At 38.2% G+C, this 24,449-nt stretch overlaps 1 protein-coding gene across 6 annotated transcripts in view; it reads right to left on the bottom strand.

The window, feature by feature from the left end:
• LOC131481170 (ankyrin repeat domain-containing protein 26-like) overlaps positions 1–24,449 on the bottom strand; it is a 57,905-nt gene that overhangs the window by 18,715 nt on the left and 14,741 nt on the right. For 5 of the 6 annotated variants that reach the window (XM_058668864.1, XM_058668873.1, XM_058668874.1 and 2 more), the window contains 6 exons: positions 20,745–20,958; positions 18,511–18,694; positions 14,551–14,615; positions 14,152–14,245; positions 10,616–10,906; positions 9,874–10,088 (listed from right to left, as the gene is read on the bottom strand). In XM_058668864.1, coding sequence (XP_058524847.1) covers positions 9,874–10,088; positions 10,616–10,906; positions 14,152–14,245; positions 14,551–14,615; positions 18,511–18,694; positions 20,745–20,958 — 1,063 coding nt within the window. The remainder of the gene's footprint in view (positions 1–9,873; positions 10,089–10,615; positions 10,907–14,151; positions 14,246–14,550; positions 14,616–18,510; positions 18,695–20,744; positions 20,959–24,449) is intronic. The other variant, XM_058668870.1, reaches the window with a different exon arrangement.

Raw genomic sequence — 24,449 nt, 5'->3', positions numbered from 1 at the left:
GACAGGGGCACCAGTCCCCTGGAAGGCAGGAGCCCCCAGAGGAGGCTACTGGACTGATCATTGGGTGCATCATCCCTGCAGAAGTGGAGGAAAAGCAGGGGAGATTTCCCAGAGGCTTGCCTACCCGCTGCTCAGCGGCTGAGGGAGAGTGCAGAGGGAACAGGAGCGGCGCTGTGGGACTGGGGCTCAGAGATCCCCGTATCGGCTCTGAGCTGTGGACTGGCTGCGGGAGAGTCAGTGGATCCTGTTGCTGGACTAGCCCTGAGCCCCAGAGGCTGGGCAACGCTCGACAGGGCCTCACGTCCTGGGCAGAGGAGCAGACTAGTGGGGGCACATCTCACCTCAAGGGCTCTGTGCCTCTCAGAGATCCGCTTCTACCCTTGAGAGAGTGCAGCTGAGGAAGTGGCTTCTTCAGGGCAGAGTCCCCAGCTGGGCTCAGCTAGAGAGGCCAGACCAGAGCGGGCTCAGCTGAACTGGCCGGACAGGTTTTCCCAGCAGGAGCCCACTCGGAAAGACCTGCCTGCGGTGTTGCAGCCCTCAGCGGAGCAGCGCTTCCGAGTTTGGCACTGGGGCCGCAGAGATTTCCAGCCCAGCACAGGCCGGGGTTGGGGATTTTAGACTCCGAGCAGCAGGAGCCCCTGCTGTGCTAACCTCAAGCCCTGAAGGAGAGTCTCGGCTCAGCACTGAGGCGGAGACCCCCGCTGTATTAGCCTTGTGACCCAAAGCCCAGGCGCGGCTCAGCAGAGTGAATCTGTAGGGCACTGCCTTTGAGAGGGAGCCACAGGGGAAGGGGCCTGGCACTGGGGCTGGCCCACAAAGCCTCCTGACCCAGCTCAGGGCTGTGATCTACAGATCCTGAAAGCAGCTGGTGACTCAGGCAGTAAGCCCTGCTGGGCTCAGCCGGAGACCCCAAACCAGAGCCGGCTCAGCTGAATCACCGCTAAAATCTCAAAACAACAAGAAGCAAAAACACAATGAGGAGAAGTATCAGAAAAAGCAATGACCCAGAGGAAAGATCAAGCACTCCCTCCCAATACAACCAAAAACTAATCTCAATATCTGAGATGCAAGATGAAGACATAGAGGAACTATCAGATAAGGACTTTAAGAAGCTAATGATGAAATTCGTCAGAGAGAGTGAAAAGCGCTGGGAAGAGTCTAAGGCATTCGAAAACCATATCACTGCAGAAATAAATCAAATCAAAAAGGGAATCCTCGATATAGAGCACAAAATTGAAAGCCTAACCAACAGAATGAACACAGCAGAGGACAGAATATCAGAATTGGAAGACAATCAGAATGAAAGGCAGCAGCTCATCAAACAGTTGGAGACAAATCTAGAGAAAGCCAATAGGTCCATACAGGAAATGAAAGACAACCTCAAAAAATCAAATATTAGAATAATAGGCCTTCCCGAAGGAGTGGAAAAGGAGACAGGCTTGCAATGGGTGCTCAATGAGATAATACAGGAGAACTTCCAGAATATTGGAAATATAAATCCAGCACAAATCCAGGAAGGGCAAAGAACCCCCAGGAGATACGACCCAAACAAATCGTCTCCCAGACATGTGGTCCTCAAGCTACCTTCAAGTGAACACAAGGAAACCATTCTAAGACAAGTAAGAAAAAAGGATAAGATTACTTTCAGGGGAAGGGAAATCAGGATCACAGCCGACCTATCAGAAGAAACGCTCCAAGCAAGGAGAGAATGGGGTAAAATCTATCAAATCCTGAAACAAAACAACTGCCAACCAAGAATAATGTACCCAGCAAAGCTCTCATTTATATTTGAGAATGAAATTAAATACTTCAACAGTAAAGAGAAACTCGAAGAATACATCAACACGAAACCAGCTCTGGAAAATCTCCTCAGGAAGGTGCTAAACCCAGATAGAAAAAATACAAACCAAAATCAAAGATGGCAAATGGGAAGACCTCCCCACTAAAATCCATACAAGAAAAGTCAACCAATCAAGAACTCTAATAGTCGCAAATACACACTTGCATACTTACACTCATGGCAGCCCAAAACCAATTCCTTTCAATATTATCTCTAAACACAAATGGCTTAAACTCACCAATCAAAAGGCATAGATTAACGGAATGGATCATCAAACAGCACCCAACTATATGTTGTCTACAAGAGACACATCTAACCAGAAAAGCCTGTAAGAAATTTAAAGTGAAAGGATGGAAAAAGACATTTCATGCCAATGGACGAGAAAAAAAGGCTGGCGTAGCTGTTCTAATCTCAGATGACCTAGACTTCAAGCTGACAGACATCAAAAAGGACAGAGAAGGACATTATATATTGGTGAAGGGACTGATCCATCAAGAAGTAATTACAATCGTGAACATATATGCACCTAATTCCAATGCGCCTAGCTTCGTGAAGCAACTACTTACAGACTTAAGGGGAGACATAGATACACACACAATAATAGTGGGTGATCTTAACACCCCACTAACAACTATAGACAGATCAACAAAACAAAAACTCAACAAAGAAACAACAGAGCTCGTACAAACATTAGAACAACTAGACTTGGTAGACATTTATAGAATTTTTTATCCTAAGACCACAGATTATACATTTTTTTCAGCAGTGCATGGCACCTTCTCCAGGATCGACCACATGATAGGACACAAAGCAAATCTACATAACTTCAAAAAGATAGGAATCATACCATGTACCCTCTCAGACCACCACGGAATGAAACTGGAAATCAGCAATTCAAAATGTCCCAGGAAATATAGAAACTCTTGGAGGCTGAACAATATGCCATTGAATGAACAATGGGTCAGGGAAGAAATTAAAGATGAGATCAAAAAATTTATGGTAACCAATGAAAACTCTGACACAACATTCCAAAACTTGTGGGACACTGCCAAAGCAGTGCTAAGGGGTAAACTCATCGCAATTGGAGCTCATGTCAAGGCCCAAGAGAGTCGCCAAATACAGGAACTAACCACACACCTCCAGGAATTGGAAAAGCAGCAGCAGATGAGCCCCACACACAACAGGAAACAAGAAATCATCAAAACAAGGGAGGAAATCAACCAGATAGAAATAAAAAAAACCATACACAAAATCAACGAATCAAAAAGCTGGTTTTTTGAAAAGATAAACAAAATAGACACCCCGCTGGCCCGTCTGACAAAGAAAAAACAAGAGAAAGCAAGAATTAACAGCATCAAAGATGAAAAAGGCAACATAACAACAGACATTACAACCATTAAGAACATAATCAGAAATTACTACAAAGCACTGTACTCCAACAAATCAGAAGACCACCAAGAAATGGAAAAGTTCTTAGACTCACACAACCTGCCAAAACTTAGCCCAGAGGCAACAATCAACCTGAACAAACCCATAACTGAAGCAGAGATTGAATCAGTGATTAAAGACCTCCCAACAAAGAAAAGCCCAGGCCCAGACGGCTTCACTACAGAATTCTACAAAACATTCCGAACAGAACTAACTCCAATCCTCTACAAACTCTTCAAAACAATAGAAAAGGAAGCAACCCTTCCAAACTCATTCTATGAAGCCAACATTACCTTAATCCCAAAACCGGGCAGAGATCCTACAGAGAAAGAAAACTACAGACCTATCTCTTTGATGAACATTGATGCTAAGATTCTCAACAAAATCCTAGCCAACAGAATTCAAAAACACATCAGACAGATCATTCATCCAGATCAAGTAGGATTCATCCCTGGAATGCAGGGATGGTTCAACATTCGCAAATCCATAAATGTGATACACCACATCCAAAAACTGAAAAACAAGAATCACATGATAGTATCAATAGATGCAGAAAAAGCTTTCGACAAAATTCAGCACAACTTCCTGCTAAAGACCCTAACCAAGGTAGGCATAGATGGAAAAATCCACAACATAATCAAAGCAATATATGAAAAACCCAATGCCAGCATCATACTGAATGGAGAAAAACTGGAACCCTTCCCACTGAGATCTGGAACAAGACAGGGATGTCCGCTTTCACCGCTGCTATTCAACATAGTTCTAGAGGTACTCGCTGAGGCCATAAGACAAGAAAAAGAAATCAAAGGAATCCAAATGGGAAATGAAGAAGTCAAGCTTTCACTATATGCAGATGACATGATTCTTTATATGGAAGAGCCAAAAGGCTCAACACAGAGACTACTAGAACTTATACGAGAGTTTGGTAGAGTGGCAGGGTACAAAATTAATGAACAAAAATCAACAGCCATAGTGTATGCTAACAGCCCCAAGTTGGAAAAAGATCTAACCAGCAAGATACCATTCAAAGTAACAAAGGAAAGCATGAAGTATCTGGGAATTAACCTAACCAAAAATGTAGGAGACCTATTCGAGGAAAACTACAAACTACTTAAAAAAGAAATTGAACAAGATCTAGAAAGATGGAGTAACATCCCATGCTCCTGGATAGGTAAAATCAATATCATTAAAATGTCTATACTGCCAAAAGCAATATATACATTCAACGCAATCCCAATCAAATTGCCCAAAACATTCTTCACAGACCTGGAAACAACGATCCAAAGGTTCATCTGGAAACACAAAAAACCACGAATAGCTAGAACCATTCTCAAGAACAGGAAGTTAGCAGGGGGAATCACAGTTCCGGACCTCTGGACATACTATAGGGCAGTGGTTATCAAAACAGCCTGGTACTGGCACAAAAATAGAGAAGAAGATCAATGGAGCAGAATAGAAACACCAGATGGGAACCCACAGAAATACAGCCAAATAATCTTTGACAAAAAGACAAACGACAACCCAGGCAAATGGAAAGGTCTGTTCAATAAATGCTGTTGGGACAACTGGTTGATAGCCTGCAGAAACAAAAAGATAGACCCACATCTCTCACCATATACTAAGATCAAATCCAAATGGATAAAAGATTTAAACCTACATCCAGAAACCTTCAAACTTTTGGAAGAAAATGTTGGAAACACACTGGAACACTTAGGGGTAGGCCCTCACTTCCTAAAAAAGACTCCAAATGCAGTAGAAATCAAGACCAAAATAAACAATTGGGACCTCATCAAACTAAGAAGCTTCTGTACAGCTAGAGAAACAATCAACAAAGTAAAAAGGCAACCCACAGAATGGGAGAAGATCTTTGCACACGACTTAGGTGATAGAGGGCTGATCTCCAGAATATACAAAGAGCTACAAAACAACCAAAATGTCAAAACAAACAAGCCACTCAAGAAATGGGCACGGGAAATGGGCAAACACTTCACAAAGGAACAAACCCAAATGGCAAATAAACATATGAAAAAATGCTCAAGTTCCCTGGCAATAAGGGAAATCCAAATTAAAACATCAATGAGGTACCACCTAACGCCAGTAAGACTGGCCCACATGAATAAAAGCACCAACAACACTTGTTGGCGAGGTTGCGGGGAAAAGGGAACCCTACTCCACTGCTGGTGGGGCTGCAGGCTGGTACAGCCTCTATGGAAATCAGTATGGAGAACATTCAAACAACTCAAATACAACATACCGTATGACCCGGCAATAGCACTCCTAGGAATATATCCAGAACACTTGTTTTATGAGAAACCAACATGCACTCCTATGCTCATAGCAGCACAATCAGTAATTGCAAAGACATGGAAGCAACCAAAATGCCCATCAACAGAGGATTGGATAAGAAAGCTATGGTTCATCTACTCCATGGAATACTACTCAGCTATTAAACAAAACAAAATGCAGTTCTTTGTGGCCAAATGGGCCAAACTGGAAACCATAATGCTAAGGGAAATGAGCCAATCCCAAAAGATTAAATACCACATGTTTGCCTTAATTTAAGATGACACGATGTTATGTATAACAAGTTATGTTATGAATGTTATATGTTGTGTATAAACCTAAATTGAAATGTCAATGAGGTGGTCACAGAAGGTGGATAAGAAATCGCATTCACTTTTACCATATTGGTTACTCGTTACTATGTCAATTAATTCCATGGTGATGTAAATTTTTGCTGATGGTATGTTGGAGCTTTTAATTGATCGGGGTGATAGTCTGCTGGCTCTGTCTTCAGACCAGAGAGTGTATACCTAAGAAGCCGTTGAACTTATCTGGACAATAAGATGCTGGACTCTATGTTTGGTATATGCTTGCAATGGGGGAATCTCAATTGAACTTGAGCTGTGGTTATGCAACAAGGTGGAGGAATCCACCATGGTGGGAGGGTTTGGGGAGGGGTGGGGAGAATCCCAGTACCTATGAAACTGTGTCACATAATACAATGTAATTAATGAATTTAAAATAAAATCAAACTAACTGAGAAAAGTATGAAGTATCTGGGAATTAACCTAACCAAAAATGTAGAAGACCTATTTGAAGAAAACTACAAACTTCTTAAAAAAGAAACTGAACAAGACCTCTAAAGATGGAATAGCATCCCATGCTCCTGGATAGGTAAAATCAATATCATTAAAATGTCTATACTGCCAAAAGCAATATATACATTCAATGCAATCCCAATCAAATTGCCAAAAACATTCTTCATGGAACTGGAAACAATGATCCAAAGGTTCATCTGGAAACACAAAAAACCACGAACAGCTAGAACCATTCTCAAGAACAGAAAGTTAGCAGGGGGAATCACAGTCCCAGACCTCTGGACAGACTATAGGGCAGTGGTTATCAAAACAGCGTGGTACTGGCAAAAAAAACAGAGAAGAAGATCAATGGAGCAGAATAGAAACACCAGAAGGGAACCCACGCAGATACAGTCAAATAATCTTTGATAAAAGGACAAACAACAACCCAGGCAAATGGAAAGGTCTGTTCAATAAATGCTGTTGGGACAACTGGTTGATAGCCTGCAGAAACAAAAAGATAGATCCACATCTCTCACCATACACCAAGATCAAATCCAAACGGATAAAAGATCTAAACCTGCATCCAGAAACCCTCAAACGTTTGGAAGAAAATGTTGGAAACACACTGCAACACTTAGGGGTAGGTCCCTACTTCCTAAAAAGGACACCAAAAGCATTAGCAATCAAAAGCAGAATAAACAAATGGGACCTCATCAAACTAAGAAGCTTCTGCACAGCAAAGGAAGCAATCAACAAAGTAAAAAAGCAACCCACAGAATGGGAGAAGATCTTCGCGCACGACATAGGTGACAGAGGGCTAATTTCCAGAATATACAAAGAACTACAAAACAGCCAAAACACCAAAACAAACAAGCCACTCAAGAAATGGGTACGGGAAATGGGCAAACACTTCACAAAGGAACAATTCCAAATGGCAAATAGACATATGAAACAATGCTCAAGTTCCCTGGCAATAAGGGAAATCCAAATTAAAACATCAATGAGGTACCACCTAACGCCAGTAAGACTGGCCCACATGAATAAAAGCACCAACAACACTTGTTGGCGAGGTTGTGGGGAAAAGGGAACCCTACTCCACTGCTGGTGGGGCTGCAGATTGGTACAGCCTCTATGGAAATCAGTATGGAGAACATTCAAACACCTGAAAATCAACATGTCGTATGATCCAGCAATAGCACTCTTAGGAATTTATACAAAACACCTGTTTTATGAGAAACCAACATGTACCACTATGCTCTTAGCAGCACAATCAGTAATTGCAAAAACATGGAAGCAACCAAAATGCCCATCAGCAGAAGACTGGATAAGAAAGCTATGGTTCATCTACTCCATGGAATATTACTCAGCTATTAAAAAAAACAAAATGCAGTTCCTTGTGGCCAAATGGGCCAAGTTGGAAACCGTAATGCTAAGGGAAATGAACCAATCCCAAAAGGTCAGATACCACATGTTTGCGTTAATTTAAGAGGATATGATGTTATGTAAAACATGTTATTTTATGTATATTATATGTTGTGTATAAACTAAAACTGAATTGACAATGATGTGATCAAAGAAGATGGTTAAGAAATTGAAATTGTTTTTAACATGCTTGTTCCTCAATACTATAACTATTAGTTACACACGAAGTTAATTGTTGCTGAGGGTATGTTGGAGCCTTTAATTGATCGGGTTGATAATCTGATGGTTCTGCCCTCGGACCGGACAGGGTCTCCCCAGGAAGCTGAGGAACTAGATTGGACTATAAAATGTTGGACTCTATGTTTAGTTTATGCTTGCAAAGAGGGACTCTCAACTGTACTTGATCAGTGGATATGCAACAAGGTGGAACACTCCACATGGGGGACGGGCGGGGGAGGGGTGGGATGATTCCCAGTTCCAACGAATCTGTATCACATAATACAATGTAATCAATGAATAAAAAAATAAAATATTAAAAAAAAGAAAAAAAAGAAAAACAAAATAGGGCTGGTATTGTGGCACAGCATGTAAAGTTATGCACTGTGATGCATCCCACCTGGTCACTGGCTGAATTCCTGAATGCTCAACTTCTGATCCAGATCCCTGCCAATGTGCCTGGAGATTCTGGTTCCCGGCTACAGTCTGCCCCGCCTTGGCCATTGTAGCCACTTGAGGAATGAATCACTGAATGATGATCTCTCCCTCTCTGGCTCTTCTTCTTTGAAGATTTATTTATTTTTATTGGGAAGTTGGATATACAGAGAGGGGGAGAGACAGAGAGGAAGATCTTCTGCCCACTGATTCACTCCCCAATTGGCCACAACAGCCAGAGCTGTGCCAATTCAAAGCTAAGAGCCAGGAGTCTCTCTCGTTTTCTCACATGGGTGCAGTGTCCCAAGGCTTTGGGCCATCCTCAATTGCTTTCCTAAACTATAAGCAGAGAGCTGGATGGGAAGTGGGGCTGCCAGGATTAGAACCTGCACTTTAACAGGCCACCACACTGGACCCTCTGGTTCTCATTTTATTTGACTCTTTCAAATAAAAAAAATATGAGAAATAAAGAAAATAAGGTATTTGTTAACTTGTTTATTTCAAAGACAGGGAGAAAAGGAGAGACAGAGAGGACTTATATTTGTTGGTTCACTCCCCAAATACCAGCTACTGCCAGAGGCACACCACAACAAAATCAGGAGTCAGGAATTCCATCAAGTGTCTCCTTAATGTGGGGGTGATTCACTTTGACTGTCAACTGCCTCCAAGAAGCCTCAGGAACTGGATCAGAAACAGAAGAAGGCCTCCTTCTGAAGCATACTGACATTGGCTATTCAGGCACCCAAATGGCAACCCAAACTGCCACACAGTAATATTTGCCCCAGGGTTTTATTGTTAACCATTCTATATTAATCTCCCTATTTCAGGAGTTGGAAGACCAGGAAGGATAATTTTTCTCAAGGCACCCTCTACTGACAGCACCAATGATGAAAATTACAGAACATTAGCTTACTGAGGGCAAGATTGTGCCAAGAACAATAGTTGTACTTGGCATTTTGGATTTGAGTCCCGAGACTCTGAAAGACATTTAATCTAATAGTAAGTGTCTTATTATCACTTGAAAGAGTGAGCAGCGACACAAATAGACCTTCCTACCAAAGTCTCATTTTACAAGGGCTTACAACAGCCAGAGATGGGCAAGGCCAAGCCAGTTTCCTCAAATCCCATCTGAGCCTTCCAACTGGTATCAGTGAGCCAAGTATATGACCCAATATTTGGTACTTCCTTAGGTGAACATTAGCAGGCATCCAGAACAGAAGCTGGATTACTGGGACTCAAACCAGGTGTCTGATGTGGATTGCAAGTACCCAAGTAATCACTTGAGCACTGCACCAAGTATCCAGCTCTGGATTGACATAATTTCCAGCAGTATTTAGTCCACTTAGAATTCTTATTCTACTAATCTTACAAGTCCATCTCTAAAAAATGATGGCTTAGAGGTAAATAAATATGCTTAACTTATTTTATAGTATTCATGGCTTAGCTTACTCATTTAATTCACTTGACAATGATTTCTTAGCTTCTAATTCTTCTTGATAGAATAGTTTATATTTTTCCAATTCTGTAATCTTAGAATCGTGAGCAGTTTTCATTTTAGAGAGTTCAAATTCTAGATCATTAATTTTGAGTTCCATGTGGCTCCTTACGGTAGAATCATTATTCTCTCTTAACTGATTTATCTTTTCCTGAGATGCTGACTGTGCCTAAATAAAATCAGAAAAATATGCCTTAAGATAATTATATTTTGGTAAATTGTTGCATATTTTTTTCTTCATTTTTCATTCAGTGATTCTGAGAACAGTCTTACAGATGTGAACAACAGATAACATTTAAAATATTTGTCTTTACTATACACTGAAGTAATTTTGAACTACAACAAAACCTGAACTCTTCCTGCTAGTTCTCATATAATTTTATAATTAGGAAAATAAAATTTAATTTAAAAATTAAAAACCGAATAGTGTCACATAAGAGCAATAATTTCTAAATACTGTCTGAGTTTATGCTAACTAATCCTAATAATCAAATGAAAATTATAATTTAGAAAGATCAGCTTGGTTCTAATAATCATGAAACTTAGTTAAAATAATTAACATGCTGCTTCTCTTCTAGAAATCCACAAAACAAAATATTATAAAGAAAATATGGGAAATACACACAATATCCTCAGGTATATCCAAATCATTTGTTTCAGTGAACAAATTGGACATACTATGAATATATAATTAACCTGTAAAAATAGATTGACTTCTTTTAATCTGTCTACAATGTACTGCCTTGCTTTTTCTTCAACCTCCTGTTTATACAACACTATTTGACCATGTTCTGTCATATTCATTTTTATATGATTTCTCAAGTTTGCTACTATCTGTTTCAATTGATTTTTCTCTTCTTTCAGTTTTTTGTATTTCTTTTCAATTGCTTTCAAAGATATCAACTGTTGTTGAAGAGCTTCATTCATTGTATACAAATGTTGAAAGTTTGAAGACACAGTATCCAATTTTTTTCTAAGATCATCAGTCTGCATGGATAAAATAATATAGGTCAGTAATGGAAAAATTAGGCTGAATCAGTATATTACAAAAATGGTGATACATTTTGAAATAAATCCAAAGGCAGTAAAATACATTCTATAAAATCATACAGTAACCTTGAGCTACTTGTTCAAATTATCAGCAAAGCAAAAACCACCAAGAATCACAAAATGTATTCTTTATTCTCATTATATCTGTCATGTTTCCTTTGTGTTTGGTCTTAAATTTTTATTTCCTATCATTGTTTCAGGTCTTTCTCATTTAAGATGATTCTAAGTCACACTTAAAAAGGGGGAGGGGGACTAGCACTCTGGTACAGCTGGCTAAGCTGATGCCTGAGACTGCTAACATCCTATACCAACACCAGGCTGGGGTCCTGCCTGCTCCTCTTCCAATCAGGCTCCCTGTTAATGTGTCTGGAAAAACAGTGGAAGATTGCTCAAATCTTTTGGCCCTGGCATCCATGGGGGAGACTCAGATAAAGTTCCAGGCTCCAGTTCTGGCACAGCAACAGCCAGACCCTTTAGGAAGCAAACCACAGGAAAGAAGATATCTCTGTGTGTTTCCCCTTCTGTCTGTAGCTCTGCCTTTCAAAACAATACATAAACCTTTAAATATAGAAAAGCATCTACTGCTTGTATTAATATCACAATAATAACAGAATTTATGAGAATTGTGCTATAATAATCATGCATTTGCTCTGAGAATCTAATGAATTAATGTATTCTTATAACCTGTGTAATCTACACAAAATGTTTTATTCCTTCCTTTCTACCACCTTCATTCAGCATATTCTAAAAAAGATGTTTTAGGGATTTTGTATTATTTTATTTAAGTTGCAGTCAATAAATGGCTCCCTGAATAAGACTTTGAAAATTGCTAGATCTTGTGAGTAGAGACTCTAATGGCATAAGCCTTTCTCTGGACTACAATTGACTTCATCCCAGAATGAATACAATGACTGAACTGGCCTAGTTCAAAGCCTGGAGCTTCTTTCATATCCCCTAGGTGGGTACAGGTTCAAAAGGACTGAAACCATCCTATGCTGCTTTCCCAGGCCATAATCAATAAGCTGGATTGGAAGTGCAGCAGCTGGTACTAAAATTGGTGCACATGTAGGATGGTGGAATAGCAGGCAGAGGCCTAATTCACCACACCACAAAACTGAATTTCATTTCAAAGAGTAATCACTCTTGAGGTAAAGGATCTATTACATTTTCTGGTGGATATAAGATGTAACATGATCCCTATGTTCTCTAATAAGTAACATTAATAATGCTGTTTTGTAGTTTTTTGAAACTTTTCACAAAATAAGGAATTGTGCTACACAAGAACAGGAAAAAGCATTGCTAGAGCATAATTTGTCTGGAATCAGGAAGAGCTAATTTCCTGCAGACCTAATCATTACTGAATTTTGGAAAGGCCAGTAGAATGCTGGACTCAGAACATGTCTACAACTTTTCTGATATTTCTCCTATTAAATCCCCTCCCCTTAACATAAACTGGCCTCAGTAAATAGAATATTACAGAACTTCTCTGTGACCTTTGTATGTTACCAAATGTGATGCAGTTCCCAACTATACAAGTTCATGCTTATAGCCCAACAATCATCTTGTGAAAACCAACAAGCCTTGAGGTGAATAATCAGCCAAAAGCCAGTTTTAACTATCAAATATATGAATAAGTATTTATATTATTTCCAATCCCCATTTTTAAATCACTGCAGATGATGTCAAGTGAGAAGAAATTAGTGGTTCATGGAGTCTTGTTGAAATTACAGATAGCACACTAAGTCAAATGCAAAGAGTTCCTACCTGCTAAATACGCCCAGTGGCTGGGGAGAGCCAGGAACCAGAGCTCAATCCTTGTTCCTATATGGGTGGCAAGGACTCAAGTACTGGAGCCACCATCTGCCAGGGCCTCCACTGGCAGAAATGGAATTAGGATCCAGAGCCAGAGGAGCCTGCAGCAATCAAGCCCAAGCATTCCTCCCTTAAACTGAGGTGCCTTCACCCTTCACTACTGGGTTATACCTGCCCAGGAACTGGGAATTTTGAAGTGTTTCTCTATAAAGTCAGAAAAAAAAAAAACTTGCACAGATCCTGATACTAAATATGAGGAGTTGCCACTTGAAACTGATTTAATTTAGTGTTTACATACAGTCTCTTAATCTTATTTTTCAAGGATTTATATACTTTTAAAGGAAAATTTTACAGAGAGAGGGAAGACAGAGAGAAGTCTTTCACCAGTTGGTTTACTTCAGCAATGTTCACATAGCCAGAGCTAAGCTCATCTGAAACCAGAAGCTAGGAACTTTCTCCCTGGTCCCCCACATAGGTGCAGGGGCCCAAGGACTTGAGCCATCCTCTGCTGCTTTCTCAGCCCGTAAGTCGAGAACTGAATTGGTAATAGAACTGTTGGGACATAAACAGGCACCCACATGGAGTGTCAGCACTAGTTAGCAGAGGATTGGCATGCTACACCGCCACACCAGCCCTTGATCTTAACTTTTACGAAGGAAAGCAGGAGTAGACAATCCTTGTTTAGTCAATTACATAATTATATAGTTTCCACTATGCATCTAGAAATAGGAATTATGGATTACACACACACCAATATTTTGTAAGATTTGACAAAGCCCTTCAAAGGCTTATTAAACACACGCTCATGGAAAGTTAGTTTCGAAACTTACAATGCTAACAGCATTATGTTCCTGGTAATATGTGCTTGGGGAACCATCTCTGCTTATTCACTAATCTCTCCTTTTCTCCTAAATTCCCATTACTGAACAAAGCTTGTATAATGACCTAGTTTCCATTATTGACAGGATTATAGCATAAAAGTATTTCAGTTGCACAATCTCATAGAAAGCATTTTAAACTTTCAGGGAAAAATATTTGAAAATACAAATATTACCAAGGATTTAAACATAAAGTTTTGTATCATTGCTTACAGCAACATGATTTATAGAAATCAAAAGGAAATGTTCATAAGTGGATGAGCAAAAATATAAAATACATGAAATGTTATTTTTAGACTACCGTGACTTTTAAGATGTTACTACCAAAATAAGTCTATGCATCCAGTTGATTCTTCTAAAACAAGAGGTTAAACACTAAGAGTGCCAAGAATATGCGTATAAATTAAAAAAACTTGTATTAGAAGCCCTTTACACTCCTAAAATATCTTATACAAAACTATGACAGACATAAACTTTTTATAATTGACTTACTGAACTTGAACTTAACAGGTTTTGCTGAATCTCTTTTATTTTGTCTGATTGCTCTTTGATTGTAAGTTTTAACTGCAAATTTTCACTTTCAAGGCTGAAACATATATTTTAATTAATTATTTTCATATGTAACTACAAACCCAACCACATAAATGATTAACATCTAAGACATAATTTACATTAATCCTTGAATGATTTAAAAGTAAATAATTCAGTAATTCTACCATTTCTCAATGTGTTTTCTGGATAATCACAAATATAGGAATAACATGGAAAATTGTGCGTTTTAAGATGGTTTAAGGCTGAAAATTTTCTCTGGTTTCACTGATACCACTCCCATACTACACTCATTCCCTTTGTAAATATTTAAGCTATTTGGTGTGCTAGTTTCAATTGTACTTCTCCAAGTAGTCCTGCCTCTTCATGGTTTCTTGCACGGCATTGCGATTCTGTGCTTCTTGCACCTGAAACAAAGGCGACAATGGAAGAATTTTATTAATCATTTTAAATAACTCTGCTCATGGCTTGCATTCTTCACTAAAATGTGTGTAAATTTTTGCCATACAATGTGATCTGCATGTTGCTTAGGGCTGTGTTACACTCTAACTGCAGAGCTGAGCTTTTCTACCAGTGATCTTCTAGCACAGAAGAACTTAAAATAATATTCTCTGGTCCTCCACAATAACATCAATAACCATGCTTTAGGTTCAAGCACATTAGCTCTTTGCTCTAAATTATACACTATCAGATAATTACACAAAGCTGATCAACTGGACAAAGATTAAAAATCATATTGTATGATAAGCAATTCTATATTTAGAATATCAAATGTACCATATTAAGCATAGTTTTTAAAAATTGACTTAAGTGAATAATGATGACTTCGCTAGGGATTTTAAAAATTAACCTAATATTTTAGATGACAAATTGTTTAATTAGCCAGTATCTGCATAGAAGCCAGAATGCCACACTATAAACCTCAGATCTACCAATTACCAACTGTATGATCACAAGCAAATGAACTTCCTATGTCTCTGGATCTTTAGCAGTATACTGGAGATAAGAATAATATCCGCCAAATCAAATTACAGGGAAGGTAAGTTTGTGAGTAAAGGTAGAGTACTTAGAAGAGCATGTGGTCATAGTGAGTCATATTACTGATTTCATGTTCTTGCTCATTTTGACATTTTGCTTAGATGGCATGGCAGAAAACTGACCCCTTACAAGCTTCACTGATTTGTTTTTCATATTATTGAAATTGGCAACACAAGGGGCATGCAGCGCAAGACACATTCCCAGTACATCATAAAAGTTGCACCCGTTCTATGAGACAGCGTTCCCAAATAAATTCCACCCTGGCAACTATATGAAGTTGTTGAAGCAAGCTCTCAGATGAGTGGATTAACGTTACATGATATGGCATATCAGAAAAGATAGAGTTAGGGTTCATGTACTTGTTACAAACCTCACTTATAATGAATATAAACTTGAGTATAAAATGAAATAAAATTTAAATATTTTTGATAGTTAGAAAACATGAATATTTGAAAGAAAACTATCTTCTAGGTTTAAGTGCTTTTAATTTTACATTAGAAGTGCTTAAAATGCACTCAAAATTAAAGCTTTAAATTTTTTAATATTGATATATATGTGTCAAAGAAGATACATTTCAGTAAATTTCTCACAAAAATAGCTCACATGTTAACTGCGTAGATTGCAACTAAAAAGAGGAAGAAACGTTTTTTAAATACAGGCAGGTGGGCTGGCACTGTGGCACAATAAATAAGCTAAGCCGCTGTCTAAAACGTCAGCATTCCATATTGGAGTGTAACCTCTAATCCCAGCTGTTCTGTTTCTGATACAGATAACCGCCAATGTGCCTGGGAAGGCGATGGAGCTTGGCTCAAATACTTGGGCCCCTGTCATTCATGAGGGAGATTCAGATAAGAGCTCCAGGCTCCTGGCTTCGGCGTGGACCAGCTTCGGGTATTGTGAACATTGAGATAGTGAATCAGTAGTTCAACGATCTCTCTTTCTATCCTTCTCTATCATTCTGTTGTATAAAGCAGGTAGGTAGGGAATATGCAATAATATGACATTATAAAATATTTAACTAGTTTCACATGTCTCAAAGTTAGAATGCTTGAATTTTAAAATAAAAGTGTCAGAACTAGTTTTTAAATTCAACTTGTTTTCCATTGCATTATTCTTTTTTTTTTTAAATTATTTATTATTTAACTTCAGTAATTACATTGTATTATGTGACACAGTTACATAGATACTTGGGTTCTCCCCACCCCTCCCCAAACCCTCCCACCATGGTGGATTCCTCCACCTTGTTGCATAACCACAGCTCAAGTTCAGTTGAGATTTCCCCATTGCAAGCGTATACCAAACATAGAGTCCAGCATCTTATTGTCCCGTCAAGTTCAATGGCTTCTTAGGTATACCCTCTCTGGTCTGATGACAGAGCCAGCAGAGTATCATCCCAGTCAATTGAAAGCTCCAACATACCATCAGCAAAAATTTACATCATTATGGAATTAATTGACATAGTAATGAGTAACCAATATGTTAAAAGTAAATGCGGGTTCCCAGCCACCTTCTGTGACCACCTCACCTATACTTCAATTTTAGTTTATACACAACATATAACATTCAAAACATAACATGTTATACATAACATCATATCATCTTAAATTAAGGCAAACATATGGTATTTAACCTTTTGGGATTGGCTCATTTCCCTTAGCATTATGGTTTCCAGTTTGGCCCATTTGGCCACAAAGAACTGCATTTTGTTTTTTTTAATAGCTGAGTAGTATTCCATGGAGTAGATGAACCATAGCTTTCTTATCCAATCCTCTGTTGATGGGCATTTTGGTTGTTTCCATGTTTTTGCAATTACTGATTGTGCTGCTATGAACATAGGAGTGCATGTTGGTTTCTCATAGAACAAGTGTTCTGGATATATTCCTAGGAGTGCTATTGCTGGATCATATGGTATGTTGAATTTGAGTTGTTTGAATATTCTCCATACTGATTTCCATAGAGGCTGTACCAGCCTGCAGCCCCACCAGCAGTGGAGTAGGGTTCCCTTTTCCCCGCAACCTCGCCAACAAGTGTCGTTGGTGCTTTTATTCATGTGGGCCAGTCTTACTGGCGTTAGGTGGTACCTCATTGATGTTTTAATTTGGATTTCCCTTATTGCCAGGGAACTTGAGCATTTTTTCATATGTTTATTTGCCATTTGGGTTTGTTCCTTTGTGAAGTGTCTGCCCATTTCCCGTGCCCATTTCTTGAGTGGGTTGTTTGTTTTGACATTTTGGTTGTTTTGTAGCTCTTTGTATATTCTGGATATTAGCCCTCTATCACCTATGTCGTGTGCGAAGATCTTCTCCCATTCTGTGGGTTGCCTTTTTACTTTGTTGATTGTTTCTCTAGCTGTACAGAAGCTTCTTAGTTTGATGAGGTCCCAATTGTTTATTTTGGTCTTGATTTCTACTGCTTTTGGAGTCTTTTTTAGGAAGTGAGGGCCTACCCCTAAGTGTTCCAGTGTGTTTCCAACATTTTCTTCCAAAAGTTTGAAGGTTTCTGGATGTAGGTTTAGATCTGTTATCCATTTAGATCTGATCTTAGTGTATGGTGAGAGATGTGGATCTATTTTTTTGTTTCTGCAGGCTATCAACCAGTTGTCCCAACAGCATTTATTGAACAGACCTTCCCATTTGCCTGGGTTGTCATTTGTCTTTTTGTCAAAGATTATTTGGCTGTATCTGTGTGGGTTTCCTTCTGGCGTTTCTATTCTGCTCCATTGATCTTCCTCTCTATCTTTGTGCCAGTACCACGCTGTTTTGATAACCACTGCCCTATAGTATGTCCAGAGGTCCGGAACTGTGATTCCCCCTGCTAACTTCCTGTTCTTCAGGATAGTTCTAGCTATCCGTGGTTTTTTGTGCTTCCAGATGAACCTTTGGATCATTGTTTCCAGTTCCATGAAGAATGTTTTGGGCAATTTGATTGGGATTGCGTTGAATGTATATATTGCTTTTGGCAGTATAGACATTTTAATGATATTGATTTTACCTATCCAGGAGCATGGGATGTTACTCCATCTTTTGAGGTCTTGTTCAATTTCTTTTTTAAGCAGTTTGTAGTTTTCTTCAAATAAGTCTTCTACATGTACTAAGCATTATCAGCGCCAGACTTACAATAAATAACTTTCAGCTATAAGTTTTATAATTGAAGATTATATATATTGTTTGCTTTAAATCTAAATAATACATTTCAAATAAGGGGCTAGTGTAAGTAATAATAAATGCAGTTAGAAATATCAGCTTGTACAAAAGATTCATCCACCTGATTCAAATTACTTCTTACAATCTTCAGTTCCATTTCTCGTGCTCTCAGGGTAAGCTCAAGTTCTCCTTTCTCTTCAACTTCTTTACTATATTGCTTTTCTTTTCTTTTTAACCCCTCCCTAATTTTTTCACACAGTATATTGGCATTTCTTCTCTTCTCTTTTTCTTTCTTTAATGTAAATCTGCAGGTATATAAGATTATCTCAAAATTAATTTCATTGGAAAATAAAAAGTTCACTTAGTGATTTGGTTTGTTATCCTAATGTCTGCGTTATGAAGTATTTTTCTTCTAATTTGTACATTTTTAATTTCTCATTTTATTCCTTCCCATACAACAGATACACTTGAAAACTGGTGATGAAGGAACATTTTAATAACTGACAAATTTCTTTTATGAGTATCTGAGGCATGTGTTAATTTTAAATGATTCAGCAAAGTTACAAATTAAAAATTGCCTTGTAAAAACAGTGTTGTAGTTTAATTAAAACAAAATTAAGCTTTCACTAACTTTAATGTTAGCACTTATATAATATTTCCATAACATATTTCAAGAATCCTTGAAAATGATTCACAACAGAAGGCAGCACCATCCAGTATCTTCACACAATATAGCTTCAGAGTACAGTAATTCGTGAATAGAAAAGAAAGTATGTTACTATACACATTTTTCATTGCTCTTTTGGTGACAATTGTTCTATTATGTTATTGACTATTTTAATGTTTTATTTATTTTAATTTTGCTTCAGTTTCAGCGAGAAGAGAATTGACAAGAACCCCAAATGAACTTCAGAGCTGACCTCTGAAGCTAGGGGACGAACGTTTCTTCCAGGTTCAGCGTCCCAAGGACTTGAATAATTCTCTGCTGCCTTCTCAGACCATTAGCAGGGAGTTGGATTCGAAGAGCAGCAGCCAGTATCCCACCCAGTAGACATACGGGACACCAGAGCCACATGTAAAGGATTAGACTGATAGCCCACCATACCGGTCAAAAGTATTCTAAGTTTTAGAAACAGTTTCAAAAAATTTTGAAGGAAAAAATGTAATGAAGAATAACAAAGCTTTTCAAATATAATAATTAGTTTTATTTGTGTGTGAAGATTTTGGTTTACTTTTTATTACAATTAAGCATAAAATAACTTTTAAAAGCATCATGGATTTAGAAAATGGTCACCTCAAACTCTGTTGTTCAATTGTAAATGAATATAAACTTTCTTGAGAATGATGCAGGAACATTAGATTGTTTTTTAAGTTTCAATTTGATAAACACATCTATAGAAGAATTTACACAATTAAAAATGTTAAAGAAGATTTATAAAATGATGTTCCTTATTATACTAGCAATATTTTCATAAAGTGGAACCAATGATGGTTCAAATGGCTAATCTTCTGTCTTGCAGTGCTGGCATTCCATAAGGATGCCAGTTCATATCCCGGCTGCTTCATGTCTGATCTAGTTTCCTGTCTATGGCTTGGGAAAGCAATGGAGGATGGCCTAAAGCCTTAGCACCCTGCACCCACGAGGCAAACCTGGAAGAGGCTCCTGGCTCCTGGCTTGAGAATGTTTCAGTTCAAGCTTTTGAGGCCATCTGGGGGATGAACCAGTGGATGGAACATTTTTCTCTCTGTCTCCTTCTGTACATCTGTTTTTCCAATAAAATAAATACATCTCTTTAAAAAAAAAACAGTGAAAATTCAACTTGGTAAGAATGAAATTTCACTTTACAGAAACGTGTATAGTCATTCAAATTATGATTTTGAAAAATAAGCATTTATGTATCAGAATTATCCAATTATAAACCTGATATATACATGTCCTTTCCATAAATTTCTCATCCCTCATGACTAAAAGGTCCCCTCTATAAAGTATCTGCAGATATGACAGGAACTCAAATTCTCCTGCACATTTGCAGCAAAAAAGTAAATAGTTCAGGGCTGCATTTTATTTAGCAATTAAGGTATCTGTGCCCCTTGCAGGAGGGTCTGGGTTCAGTTCCTGCTTCCTGCCAATGCTGATTCTGGACAATAATGCTTATGATTCAGGTAATCCTGGCTGTTCACCACTCAGACAAAATGCTTAGATGCTGGCATTGGCCCTGATCCTCCCCAGGTCTTCACAGGTACTTGATGAGTTTACCAGACAGTCATGTCTCATACACTCTTTCTCCAATAAACCAGTATGATTTTGGAAACATGATATAGTTTAAATATTTCCTTGTAAGTAGAATGTCATACCTCAAACTGCAGCACTTTTGTTCCCATTCTACTGTTTGGTGCTCCAACTGTGATTTCACTTCTCTTAGTTCTGAGAGCTTTTTGTGTAGTCTACAGACCTTATTTTCCATATGTTTAGTTTTTCTTCTCAGCAGTCTGCAGTGACTTTTTTTAAATTCTATTAATCTTTCATATGCAAGTACCGCATCCTGGATTTTCAATAAGCTGACAGAATCTTTCATAACGAAATAAATATAGAAATAAATTATGATATTTTTCCCTATAAACTCTTTAATTGTTTTCATATTTCACTCACTTAGGCACTTAACACATGTATAGTTCATATCTGTAATGTAATATATTGTGCTGAGTTTTCCAGATAAGAAAGAAGATCCCTGTTTTCATTTAGCTTACAGTCTACTGGAGGAAATAAATCAATTTACAACTTTGAAATTCTGTAAGAAAGTAGAATTCTATAATCACATTATACAATCTGATCTACACTGGGTCGAGGGCAAATCTCCCTGAGAAAGACATGGCCACACTGGGCAATGAAAAATTATACATACTGAAGCAACTCTTAAAGTGACAAAATCAAGAATTATAGCTAACAATCCTTCACAGAAGAGAAAGAAGACAAAATTTTTAAAAAGCATTGCAATAATCTAAAACAAGCAAAAAAAAAAAAATTGGGGAGAAATATCAACCAACATAGGGCCCAGTGGCATGGCTAAGCAGCTAAAGTCCTCGCCTTGAACACCCCGGGATCTCATATGGGCGCCGGTTCTAATCCCGGCAGCTCCACTTCCCATCCAGTTCCCTGCTTGTGGCCTGGGAAAGCAGTCGAGGACAGCCAAAGCTTTGGGACCCTGCACCCATGGGAGACCCGGGAGACCTGAAAGAGGTTCCTGGTTTGAGATCGGCACAGAACCGGCCGTTGCGCTCACTTGGGGAGTGAATCATCAGACAGAAGATCTTCCTTTCTGTCTCCCCTCCTCTCTGTATATCTGACTTTGTAATAAAAATAAATAAATCTTTAAAAAAAATCAACCAACATAAGGATATTCAAACTTAATTCTATCTAAAAAGAATTTCAAAATATGTGAGGAAAAATGGACAGAACTGTAAAGAAAATTTAGAAATACCATCCTGTACTTCAAGATGCCATAATCAATCAATTACAGAAGATGTAGAGTGAAAATCAACAAGAATATACATTTGAGAGCATTATTCTTCTCAACTAATCATGGAATATTTACTAAAATAGACTAGATGACATACCATGAAGATATAAATAATAAATTAATCTCAAAGGCTTTAAGTTGTGCAGAAAATGCTCCCTAACTGCAAAGCAATCAAATTGTGTGCATATTTGGATGCTGGGGTGCATGCAGTAGGGGTGGATGACACAAAGGTGTGAAGAAAACAGCTCCCCTGTTTGGCAGGGCCCCGGGAAGCTTCCAGCTGTTTGGTAGGGCCTGGCAGATGTCTCTCCGACCACCTTGATGCGGTTTCACCCTCTTTTTGCATGGACACTCAAACACCCCACTAAGTATTCTATAATCTATTGAGGCATTATTGTTTGTCCCTGAGAGGGCTTGTGTAAGGTGATGTGAGCTTGGGATTTAATGTTATTGATAGTGGGCCTTTAACTACACAAAGGAGTACAATTAAGCCCATGCCATTTCTAGACATCCTATTGTGTACCTACACATTGCCCTAAGATCTGGGCCAGACATGTAGCATGCCTTCTGGGAAATGGCTTGGTAAGAATCTTACAAACTAATGGAAGTGATGGGAGTATGAGTTGAAACTGCTATGGCAAAAAAATATAGCTACTGTGACCCTAAAAGGTTAGCCTGCCCTTGCAACTCTTTACAACATAGAAAATGTAGCTGTTTTAGCCATTTTAATAATTGTTTTTAACTAGAGGAATTATAGGGTGATTTCATTAATATCATAGAGATATATGTTTGGTTATTGTTTGTGGGGTTACAGAACCTGTAATTGTAGTGGGATTTAATATTCAAAATTTTTGTCTTGGATTTTTATGTTGTTTTCCCTTGTAACATAATTTTCCCATTAAATAATGGGCAAGTTGTGGAAATAGAAATGTGGTAGGACAGTATTACTAATTAGTATATAATTTCAGGTGCCTTGGCCTCGGAGCCCTGGCTGTCACCCAATGGCTACTACTGAAGAATGAATAATGGCTTGCTTTGAAGAAAATGATTATAGTAACTTACAGAATTATCTTTAAGAGCACCTGGTTGACCATGAAGTAAAACATAAAATAATCAATTTCTGTGCATACTCACATAGTCAGGAAGTTAAAATGGAACAATCAAACAATTGTGCAGAAGCTTGCACTGTGTCTGAGTAAATAAAAAGGACAACTTTATCTTGAGCTGTTACAAAAGGGCACCAAGTGACAGTGTCTGTGTCTTTTCTTATTGCCAACTCCACACACCCTTCTCAAGCTCTGAACTCAGGTGGAGCTGGACTCGGGCATTTGGAAACAAAGGAATACACACTGAAATAGCTCTGAGTCTTAGAGGTACTGATGAGAGAAAACACAAAACACTTGTTACTGAAGGAATTTTTTTTAAATTATTTATTATTTTTACTTCATTAATTACATTGTATTATGTGACACAGTTACATAGGTACTTGGGTTCTCCCAACCCCTCCCCAAGCCCTCCCACCATGGTGGATTCCTCCACCTTGTTGCATAAACACAGCTCAAGTTCAGTAGAGATTCCCCCATTGCAAGCGTATACCAAACATAGAGTCCAGCATCTTATTGTCCAGTCAAGTTCAATGGCTTCTTAGGTATACCCTCTCTGGTCTGAAGGAATTTTAAAACACAACAACAGAATTTATATAATATAGTTACAGGAACAGTTAGAGTAAGAACATTTTAGAGCTATCTATACAATACATTCAGAAAGCTTGCTTGAAAATGTTAAAACAATGTATTTTCTTTGCACTTTAAGCCCACTCAGAAGAATCTCAAACCAATGACCTTCACTTCCACCTTAAAAACTAGGGAAAAAGAGTACATTAAATCCAAGAAAAGAAGAAGAAATCCAGCAAAACGTCTGCTGTGTTCTAAAAGCAGAATTCAAATGCAGAAATGTCATCACAGAGGTGATGGTATCATTACTGGGTAAGGCCTTATGGAAGTTAAATTGGATGTGGAAGCATTATAAAAAAGACACCTGGAAGTGTCTTTGTCCTTTTTGATGTCTATAAACCAGGAAGGAGCCATCAGTAGCCAAATATTTTAGTCTTGATCTTGAACTTGTCTGATCCCAGAAATGGAAATAAATATATTCTGTTATTCATAAGCTACACACTGTTAGGTTATTACAGAAGTCAGGACAAATTGTGACAACATGAAATCTGAAATCAGTTAAACAGAAAACTGACAACAAACAGCAAAACTCAATGAAATTACAACATTTAGATCATAAAACTGACAAATGTCTGTCTAGTCAGGCTGACAGTGAAAATAAAATATAAAAAGTGTCAACATAAAAATTAACAATACAATATTACTGCAAATTCCACAGCTGCTAAAAGAACAATATGATGATATGAAATGTGTGTGTATACGAAATGACAACTTACATAAAATAAACAGGTTTCTTGAAAGAAGGATCATATTGATAAAAGAGGTGGCTGGACAAACTTGGGTTGTATAACAGATAACTGTATCTCCCC

This window comes from Ochotona princeps, chromosome 1 (assembly GCF_030435755.1).
Source record: "Ochotona princeps isolate mOchPri1 chromosome 1, mOchPri1.hap1, whole genome shotgun sequence".
Taxonomy (NCBI): Eukaryota; Metazoa; Chordata; class Mammalia; order Lagomorpha; family Ochotonidae; genus Ochotona; species Ochotona princeps.
This window is presented reverse-complemented; position numbering and strand designations above follow the sequence as displayed.